This window comes from Phragmites australis, chromosome 7 (genome assembly GCF_958298935.1).
Source record: "Phragmites australis chromosome 7, lpPhrAust1.1, whole genome shotgun sequence".
Taxonomy (NCBI): Eukaryota; Viridiplantae; Streptophyta; class Magnoliopsida; order Poales; family Poaceae; genus Phragmites; species Phragmites australis.
Genome location: NC_084927.1, coordinates 20320662 through 20331889, shown reverse-complemented (window position 1 = coordinate 20331889; position 11228 = coordinate 20320662). Strand labels below are relative to the sequence as shown.

General features: G+C 42.7%; 1 protein-coding gene across 1 annotated transcript; it reads right to left on the bottom strand.

Moving 5' to 3' along the window:
* Positions 1–6329: 6329 nt before the first annotated feature.
* LOC133924132 (histone H2A.Z-specific chaperone CHZ1-like) lies at positions 6330–10949 on the bottom strand. Its single transcript, XM_062369535.1, has 2 exons — positions 10289–10949; positions 6330–6649 (listed from the first exon to the last, which is right to left on the bottom strand). The coding sequence occupies exon 1, from the start codon at positions 10812–10814 to the stop codon at positions 10314–10316; it is 501 nt and encodes a 166-aa protein (XP_062225519.1). The 5' UTR covers positions 10815–10949; the 3' UTR covers positions 6330–6649; positions 10289–10313.
* Positions 10950–11228: the final 279 nt, after the last annotated feature.

The window sequence follows — 11228 nt, the reverse complement described above, 5'->3', positions numbered from 1 at the left end:
CACATTGGTTCACTCACTCTAATTGTCCATGAGATTGTGGATGATAAGTTGTATTGCACTTCAACTTGACCATGAGAGCCTTAAAAATTTCATTGAACAACTTGATAGTAAACACTCTATCCCTGCCACTAATGATTGAGATAGGCATGCCATGCAATCTATACACATGATCCATGAAAAGTTGAACTACTTGAGATATTGTGTATGGTGAGCAAGAGCAATAAAGTGAGCATACTTGGTTAGTCTGTCAACTTCACATCCTTCCCCTTTGGTTTGGGCGGGTCCCTAAATGAAATCCATGGTAAGGTGAGCCCATGTCATGTCTGGAACTTCCAGAGGATCCAACTGGGTTAGCCACATGTTCTAGTTTGGTCACTTGGCAAATTGGGCATTATGAAATGTGTTGCTCTACCTCCTTTTTCATACTTGGCCAATAGAACAGTCCCTTAATCCTATGATACATAGCTCTTATTCCAGAATGGCCTCCAAATGATGATGAGTGAAAACTATCAATCAATTTGGTTCTTAGCTCTCCATCATTCCCAACGTATATTCTGCCCTTGTAATATAGTATTCCGGCTTCATTCTTGTAGTATTTGTTCCACTCTTGCTAATCTTGAGGGATATTCAGTAACTCCTGACACTTCTCATCACTGACATAGCTTTGTTTGACATCCTCAACCCATAAGGACTCCACAGAGCACATTGTTTGACAGCTGATAGAGTGAATTTCCATAGAATTTTCTTTTCTGGGTAAAGCATCAGCCACAATGTTTTCCTTTCCTTTCTTATACTCCACAAAAAAAATCAAATTCTAGCAATTTGAGTAGCAATTTGCACTTTATACCATCCATAAGCCTTTGGGAAGTGATGTATTTCAGACTTTGTTGACCAGTCCTAATAATGACTCTATTTCCCAACAAATAATGTCTCCATCTTTAAGACATTCCAAGATAGCTATGGCTTCCTTATCATAAACTGATTGAGCTTGAGATCTTACCCTCAATGACTTGCTGAAAAAGGCAATAGGCCTACCCTCCTGCATAAGTACAGCTCCTAGCCCTGTGTTGCATGCATCAGTCTCCAAAACAAAAGGTTTAGAGAAATCTGGGAGGATAAGCACTGAACAACTAGTCATCACCCTTTTGAGCTGTTCAAAAGCCATAGTTGATCTTCTCCCCAACTAGATGAATATTTCTTCAGTAAATCAAAAAGGGGTCTGCAGATGTGTCTATACCCTTTCACAAATCTCTTGTAGTATCCAGTGAGTCCAAGAAATCCCCTTAGCTATGTGGTGTCATTAGGCTTAGGCCATTGCAATATGTCTAAAATATTCTTAGGCTTAGTAGTTACCCCCTCTCTGCTGATAATATGGCCAAGATACTCCACTGCAAAATAGCAAAAAGGTATTTGTTCCTTTTTACATATAAGTGATTGCTCCTTAAAATCTCCAGTGTAGTCCTCAAATGTGTTAAATGATCTTCCAAGGTTCTACTGAACACCAATATGTCATCAAAGAAAACTATTATAAATGTTCCCAAAAACTCAGCAAAAAATAGTGTTCATTAAAGCCTGAAATGTAGCTGGGGCATTTGTTAAACCAAATGGCATCACAACATATTCATAATGTCCTAAATGGGTTCTAAATGCAGTCTTGATAATGTCTTCCTGTTGCATTCTTATCTGATGATACCATGATCTTAAATCAATTTTGATGAAAATGATTGCCCCATTCAACACATCTAACAAATCCTCAATGATAGGCATTGGGAACTTGTTTCTAACAGTTAGTGAGTTTAATTCCCTACAATCTACACATAGTCGCCAAGATCCATCCTTTTTCCTTACTAGGACATCTGGTGAAGAGTATGGACTTAAACTGGGTCTGATTGCCTTTGAATCTAATAAATGTTTAATGAGAGTTTCCATGGCTTCTCTCTTGTGGTGAGGGACTCTATATGGCCTGATGTTGAGAGGTTTTGCATTGTTCTTCCATACAATAGCATGGTCGCAGCTCCTTTGAGGGGGAAGCCCCTTAGGTTCACTGAAGACATCACCATATTCAGTTAACAGGCCTTCGACTTCAGGTGGTATGTTTGTCTGTTCTATTACCCCTGCTTCTTGTAATAACTGAATCTGTATAACACACCCCATAACCTGCTTGTTTAACATATGTTCTAATTTGGCTGCATGTATCAGAAAATTGGACCCCAGTGCAGTGTGATCACTGAACTTCACAATGGTACCATATTTGTGTATAGTTAAGTACCTTTGTTGTAAATCCAATCCCATGGGACTGTGCTTATAAATCCAGTCCGTTCCAAGGATAAGGTTATATCCACCCAGCTTGAGTAGCTTGAAAGAGTTTCTGAAGTGAGCCCCTTGAATGATATATGACATACTTTCCACCATCACATCAGTTTACAACTCACCACCACCAGCTATAGTTACTCTTCTGGGCTTAACATAAGTGATCTTACAATCAGTTTGAATGGCAAACTCATAATCTAGGAAGGAGTTAGTGCTCCCACTATCAACTATTAATGCCACTGCTTTCTTTCTATTGACATATGTGATTAGAGAGAATGTTGTTGGCCCTATAATTCCACTGATAGCCTGGGCTGAAATAGACATCAATTGCCCCTGCTCTTCTTCAGTCCTTGGTTTAGTGTAATTTAGGCTTCTTGGTGCTGTCTTGTGCCATGATTCAGTATTTTCCTCACTCTCTTCTCTCACAGAATTTGCCTGATCTCCCTCCACAAGTATAACATGCAGCCTACCTTTGACTTCACACTTATGTTGAGGGTTCCAAGGCTCTTGGCAATGCCAACATTTCCCTCTTTCTCAGACATTCTTAGGGTAGGGCTTCATGTACACATTTGCTTGTTCAATGTGATTTGCATACCAATATGCCTCCAATAGATTACCAGGTTGGTGGCAGGTTACTTGGTGTTGAATATGGGTCTTCAATCCTCCTATGAAACAACTCAAGAAGAAAGTCTATTGTATGTAGGGATGCTCTCTTTTTAACCCTGCCATACACTCTTCAAATCTATCTACATACTGAGGAACGGTGCCTTCTTGTTTGAGATTTTAGAACTTAGCTACAACTTCATGTATTCCCATCACATAAAATCGATCGTGTACCATCCTTCTCAATTGCTCCCAATTGATTAACTGTCATGGGATTCCCAGACCTGCAAACCGGTTTTCATATTTTCCCGAGGAATGGGCAGTGGCTATGTTCACCCATTATTCAACAGGAGTTCCAGTCAACTCAAAGAACCTCTCACACTACCTCAACCAACCAGTAGGATTTTCTCCCAGAAAGTAAGGAATTTCCAATCTAGGGTCATTAATTATGGCTTCATTATAAGGACCCTGGCGTATATTTTTGCCTTCCTCTATCATCTAAACTCCCATAGGTTGTAGCTAGTGCTTAAAAGTTCCACCCCCAACTCCTACTAGTGAAATTCTCCTGACGAGGCTTATAGCGAGGGTTTAGGTTGCTCAGGGAAATTCACCAGTAGGAGTTGGGGGTGGAACTTTTAAGCACTAGCTACAACCTATGGGAGTTCAGATGGTAGAGAAAGGAAGAAATATACGCCAGGGTCCTTATGCTGAAGCCATAATTAATGACCCTAGATTGGAAATTCCTTACTTTCTGGGAGAAAATCCTGCTGGTTGGTTGAGGCAGTGTGAGAGGTTCTTTGAGTTGACTGGAACTCCTGTTGAACAATGGGTGAACATAGCCATTGCCCGTTTCTTGGGAAAAGATGAAAACTGGTTTGCAGGTCTGGGAATCCCATGACAGTTAATCAACTAGGAGCAATTGAGAAGGATGGTACATGATCTATTTTATGTGATGGGAATACATGAAGCTGTAGCTAAGTTCTAAAATCTCAAACAAGAAGGCATCGTTCCTCAATATGTAGATAGATTTGAAGAGTATATGGCAGGGTTAAAAAGAGAGCATCCCTACATACAAGAGACTTTCTTCTTGAGTTGTTTCATAGGAGGATTGAAGACCCATATTCAACACCAAGTAACCTGTCACCAACCTAGTAATCTATTGGAGGCATATTGGTATGCAAATCACATTGAACAAGCAAATGTGTACAAGAAGCCCTACCTTAATACCAGGCCAATTCCTAACAACAACTGGCGAAACAAGCAGGCAACAGTAAAGGAAAACCCTCAAGTGCTTGGCAAGAATGTCTGAGAAAGAGGGAAATATTGGTATTGCCAAGAGCCATGGAATCCTCAACATAAGTGTGAAGTCAAAGGTAGGCTACATGTTATACTTGTGGAGGGAGATCAGGCAAATTCTGTGACAGAAGAGAGTGAGGAAAGTACTGAATCAGGGCACAAAACAACACCAGGAAGCCCAAATTACACTGAACCAAGGACTGAAGAAGAGCAGGGGCAACTTATGTCTATTTCAGCCCAGGCTATCAGTGGAATCATAGGGCCAACAACATTCTCTCTAATCACATATGTCAATAGAAAGAAAGTAGTGGCATTAGTTGATAGTGGGAGCACTAACTCCTTTCTAGATTATGAGTTTGCCATTCAAATTGATTGTAAGATCACTTATGTTAAGCCCAAACGAGTAACTGTAGCTAGTGGTGGTGAGTTGTAAACTGATGCCATGGTGGAAAGTATGTCATATATCATTCAATGGGTTCACTTCAAAAACTCTTTCAAGTAAGAGTTGGGGGTTAACCCGAGAAACCTAAACCTGAATCCTGTCTCCCGCCGTCACCACCGTAGTTGAATCCGCCTTGGCTCCCGGAATTCCATGCACGAACACATGCCGTGCAACCCTCACCTACAGCGGATTCCCTGCTCAAGTTTCCTTTGTCGAGGATGAACGTGGCTCTGATACCCGTTGTGAGATCTGTAGAAAACACTAATCGCACCGGAGATCAACCAGGAAATTGCCGAGCAATCAACAGCACATGGGATAGGAAAATGAGAAAAATTCGCAAAAACCCTAAAAGTAACTACACTACTAGGAAGATACTAGAAATTACTGGAAGTCTTACTTTTTTTTCATTGTGATAGGGCTTATAAACCCACCTAGTTCATTACATCTTTAATTAACAAAAGTAAGCGCATATCAACACGGGAATCACATTACTTAGCGGCTAATGCCGATAATTACATAAGCAGATAATTAAAGTTTAAGAAGAGCCGCCAGATCAGAGATCTATGCTTCCTCTCTTCTCCCGATACATAACCAAAGAATGGAAAAGATTCTTCAAGAGTTTCGGGTCCCAAAAGAGAATAGTCTTTTTATATAGAGTGAAGCGGGCCTCTGATTGAAGTCCATGAACCAATACATCAGCTGACAACTTTTTCTTTTTCAGGTTAAACTGAAGAAAATTCAGAGCTGGAATTTTGAACTTCTCTGCACTTGAGCTAACTGAAGATTGGAGTCCTGACAGTTTCACTTTATTACTACTGGTCAATAGCAGTTTTTCACTCCAATCACTCTTCTCCTTGGTGTTTTGGTGGGTAGAATAGTAGAATCACACCGGCTTGCACAAACATGCACTCCAATATTCAGTATATAGAATTACATATAGAAATTCATGTGCTCCCATGTTTTTTGGGGCATTTTCTGGGTTGTAATCAAGTTTTCCCGGACTAGTAAATATGAAAGAAAAACGTGCAGATTCAAACTTTTATAGGGTGTGGCGCGCCTCGGTCTCTAGCCAGTCATAAACATGAGTCAAACACATGGAAATTGAAACAAATCAGATATCTAGCGTAAAAGGCCTACATGTAGACACATCAAAAGACAAATATTCCCGGAGCTAACTCGTACAGGAAGCACTCGTAAGTTCAGAAAGACTTGAAAGTAACATAGAAGTTAGAAGACATCTGTGGCGGCCGATGATTAAAATCGGCCTTAGTGAAATGATAGATTAACGTGGTTGTCAGGGAGATAAGAGGAGAACGAAAGGGTCAGCTATTCCATGTCACGGCAAAAGAGGACTTGACTGATTTAAAGCGCAAAATAATCTTGCCCTGTGCCTGATTCTAAGGTTCCTGTATGCCACTGATAATTTGTGTACTCCTAATAGTATTCCTTGCAGCAAATAAGGAAAATGCAAAGAGCAGTAGATACAAGTTCCTGGAATTTTAGAACAGCTACCTCATTTCATGAAGTTTTCCTTGGTATGATCCAGATTTCCAGATCCGCAGGAGCCTTCCAAGAGCTTGTTGCAAAAAGAAAGTTCAGTGGCAGCAACAGAAATTTCATGGTAGTTAATTCACTTAGAACTCTAATTGATCACCATAGATCAGGGGAGAAGGTTCCAACCACTGAACCACACCAAAAGAGAACAGCCATTGGGAACAGGAAATCTGGAACTACTGCGTACAGAAGCGACGTTAACTGTTCAACCATGATCACAACATAACCGTTGCCAACTCTTAGGCCTTACATAATTAATACTCGCCGTGTGTCCTTACAGACATTCAAGTAACCCTACTGATGCAGTGAATCATGGTGACAGAACTCAGGATTGCAGAATGACAACCGGGTTATCCACGACCAACCACAAAAGAAAACATGTCCGTCTAGGTCCCGGCACCTAGGATGATATTGATATCCAGCGCCAGAAACCGCCATTCCTTCCTGCAGGAGAAAACAAAAAGGGACACCATATTAGCAATAGCGTTATTGGTCTCCTACCTAAAAGAACAGGAAACTGCATGACTCCAATCTTTCCAACAATGCATGTCGTGGAGAGATTTATTGAGATCCCGTTTCAGTCATGTGCTTATTAGACCAACAAGAAACAGCTTTATTGATACTGTCCCAAACGAGTGATCAACAATCGATAGAAGCACATCAACTATTGAGTGGTCAGTAACAGGGGTGGTTTTGGAAGTGCATTAATTAGCCGCTACTAGAAACACACAGGAGGGTCCGAGCTAATTATGCAGATCTTTGGAATGAATAAACAGCTCTTTTATCATTTCATGGATTAGAGAAACAAAAAGATCAAATATTGATTAACAGAAGACTTACGACATCCAAATCTAACCATTAAGGATAAACTAAACTGTACTTCAGATTGCAGATTGACAACTGCGCAAGACCAATATTTGGATGTATAAACAACACCAGCGGTAATAATTCTTATCATAGATGACTGCGGCCTAGGTCTGTCCTGATATAGATCGCCATGTTGAAATTTAAAGCTGTGATGTTAACCTCAAGATTCAAGAGTGAAATTGATACATCTTGATCGGATTTCATCCGAAACATATAAACTGCCTCTAAATACCTGACAAAAGATCCTATACTGCTTCATATGTTGGCGGTAACTGACAAAAAAAAGGAAGGAAAACAATTGATTAACTGCTAATGTAACTCAATTAGCAATTCTTTTACAGCACATAAGTGGTATGCCCACATGTGAGATCCATGTACTCTAGTCTAGGCCAAGATATGATATAACTGCGCCTGAATAACTGATAGTGTCGATGCTTGATGCTTCTATTTGTACCCGCAGCACTTAAACCAATAGTTGATACAAGCAACCTAACATAGAGTTAAATTGAAACTGAGAAACAACAAATTCACATATGTACAGCTCACTAGATAACCTGCGTGTATGCTTTACAATAAGTATTATGCAGCATAAAAGGAAATCAAAGTAAAGCTAACGCATATTTTTGTTAGGAAAGTTAAGATCAGAGAAGCATATAATTGAGCACACAATTAGGCTATTCAGGCTAAGGCTGTAAGGCAGCATCTCGCAGCATGTAAATCAATACTGCAACATGTACTACTTATTTCAAGAAGGTTGCCAGCATACAAGATATGGCTATAAATGCTTTCTACACTAACAAAACACATTGAGTTAAGATGAAGCTGAGCAAACATATCAAAACCTATGGTATTCTTGAGATAGGCATGAATTTCCGCTCAGCTCAGAATCATGATTCATCTTGAGCCTGGGGTGAGTCTAGCTTCAAGTTTAAAACCCAATTCAAATCAATATAGAGCTTAGCTCAGATAGCCTCATGTTTTTGTATTTGTACTAACCTACTAATGATTAGGAAAGAAAAATATTCATCACCAAGGCCACTTAGGGTGTGTTTGGTTGGAGGGATATCATTGGATGGGAGATAGCCATCCATTTTTTTGAGGTGTTTGGTTGGAGGGCAAGCTGGATGCGATAGCCATCTAAAGGGAATAATCCTCTCAGATGCTGGATGAAACCATCCACCAAAAACGGCTAGACAAAGCCATCCATGTTCTGGATGAGCTTTATCTCTGTTGACGTGACATATTTTGGTTGGTTAGAGTAAATGCACTTTTTGTTAGCACGTTTTAAATGATATTATCTCTTGAACCGTTTGTCTGATTTGCGATCCGATTGTACCATTGTATTCATTGCAACTAAATCAACAAAACAAGATCTCGCATGATTATATTTTAATAAAAAACTAAATATATAACAAGCGGGTACCATAAAATTTTGGCTAATCCCATCCAAGTTCTATCGATCCAACCAAACAAGAAATTGGATCGCCCTATCCATGCTACCAAACAAGAAAGTGGATCGCCTTGTCCAACAAAACATGGATGGCAATATCCCATCCAACCTTGTCCTCCAACCAAACGCGCCCTTAAGCATTCTATGTCCAAGGTCCAAGCTCACTTACCATTCTCTAGGACGCAACACCAGCATCTCTGTCAGCAGAGTTCTAGAAAGGGCTAGCAGGTGGAAGGGTGGCGCCTAGCATCTAGGGAGCTAACATGCAGACAGTTCAAAATGGCATGTTTCAAAAATAGCAGAGAGGGTCATTCCACTTCATTGTTTATTACACCGTTGGGTAACGAACAGATGGTGCAGATCTTGATGCCAAGACAACCATCCACTCCCCTCCCGTGCTCTTCTTTTCCACCCCTACCAATCCCCTGGCACCATCACGCTGCTACCTACTCCTCCCTGCTTACCCCCTTCTCCCCCTGGCGCCTCCTACTCTACATGCCACCATGTCCCCAATCTACCCACCCTTGCACCCAATGTCACTTCAGTGCCCACCTATCCTACCTCGCTGCACCTTGGATCGTCGCCTAGGGCCTAGGCCAATTTTTTGAACAGACTGTCAGATCAAGGCTGAAGGAATCATGACCCAAACCCAAGTGTCTTTTTGTTTGACAGGATTGGATCATAGGAGCAAGATCCTGCCATATTTTGAGATTTCACTAAAAATCCGAAGTCCAATCTACAAAACTACAGACCCTCTTGAACAACATACCAGATGAAGTGACAGTTTTCTCATTTCCAACATGTGTACATTTTGAAGTAAGAACAGTCTTACCCAATTAGTTCAGCCACGATTTTCATTCAACAATTGCCTTATCTACTATTTTCATGTACATGCTCCAAAAGATGAACTAGGACCACACAATTCCATCAAAGGTTAAAGTTAGCAAAACTCCACAATAAGAGGCTCACTCAGACACAGCAAGGCAGCAATAAAGTTGCTTCAACCTTAACCTTGCTAACAAACAAGTTAAGATCTCCACAGAAATAGACAGTGTTACCTGGACACCCGTGTCCAATTTTTTTTTGCAAAATAGGACACCCCGAATCCGAGTCGGATTCTGACAGCCATGTCAAATTCCAAGTTGTATTTCGGTGTCCAAATTTTCTTTGCCGTATCGGACATCCGAATCCGATTCGGATTCCAACACTCGTGTTCGTGTCTAGGTAACACTAGCAATAGGGGGACAGATACTTGAACCTTGCCAAAGGAATCGCTAAATCTAACTGAACAAGCTCATGTGCTCAACGTGAATGCAACTATACTGCAAAAGGGCAATTGTCGCACATCAGCGACGTACGAAGGGCAGGCAAAAAAAAAAAAAAGAAGGCACTGCAAGAGTATATCAAAGGTGAGCAACAAACTGAGTCTATTTGAGGACAAATCCAGTGCAATTTGGCCAATGTCATCCAACTGCAAGCAAACTTTGCACATTTCTATGTAATAGGGCACATTTCCATATCTGCAGCACGAGCCATAGGTGCATCTAAGTGACAAACACGACACATCTTATGCTCATCAAACTAAGGGTCAAGTTTAAAGGAACACATTGCACAAGAACCAGCAGCCATAGCCTGACAGGACATGCAAATTTAGACGCTGTAGATAAACGAAACTAGAGGTCAGGAAAAATGGATGCAAATAGCTTAGCGGTCGGCAGTTCACGGGAGCATTTGAGCGCATCAGGAGCACGAGATGAAGGAATTACCTAGTGTGTCCGCTTCGCCGCAGCCCTAATCGCTCTCCTCCCCTTCCTCGCCGTCCTCCTCCTCGGGGGCCACGTCGTCGTCCGCATCGTCATCGTCGTCCTCCTTCGCGGCCTCCTCTAGCGGGACGAGGTAGGCCCCGGGCTGCGGCGGCGCGCGGCGGCGGGTCCGCGAGGGGAGGATGTTGCTGAGGTCGACCTCGGCGAGCGGGTCCTCGCAGAGCTCGTCGTCGTCGTCGCTGCCGCCCTCTCCGCCCATCTCGTCGTCGTCGCTGCCGCCTTCTCCCCCGGCCTCCTCGTCGTCGTCGACCTCCTCCTCCTTCTCGATCACCATCTTTCCCTTCCCCTTGTCTGCCGCCAGGGCCCTGGCCTTAGCCTCGGCAGCGGCCTCCTCGTCGGCGTCGGGGCGCGCGGCCTTGGGGGCCGGCGGGGCGAGGTCAACCTCGGCCTCGGCCTCGGGCTTGCGCTTCGCAGGTGCGGGGACGGGGTCGGCGGCGACGGGCTGGGGCTCGCCCTCGGCGGTGGCCATCGCGGGGGAGAGGAAGCGGGTAGGGAGAGCTAGGGTTTTAGGACGCAGCGCGAGGGAGTGGGGTGGTGTCACCTGTCGTGTACCGAGGAGGCGAGCGAGAGAGAACGGGAGGGGGCGAGGTGGGCTTCTCTGCCTTGACCTGCGGCGGTTTGGTTGTGAGATGACTTGTGGATGGGCCGATTCGTGGCCTTGGTCACGCTGTGGGCCTGCAGCCAATCCGCCCTGAGCTACCTAGACCGTCTATTATATGGAACTTTGGATTCTATGGTGTTGGGGTTCCCGGAGACGCTCGCCGGCGAGGAGTTTTTTTTATTAAATATTTAAATAAATAGCTGAAAGGGTTACTGTTTTTATCTGCGGATTTTGAAGCACGTTTTCTACTAATTTTTAGATTTGTTAGATACCATCTAGGTT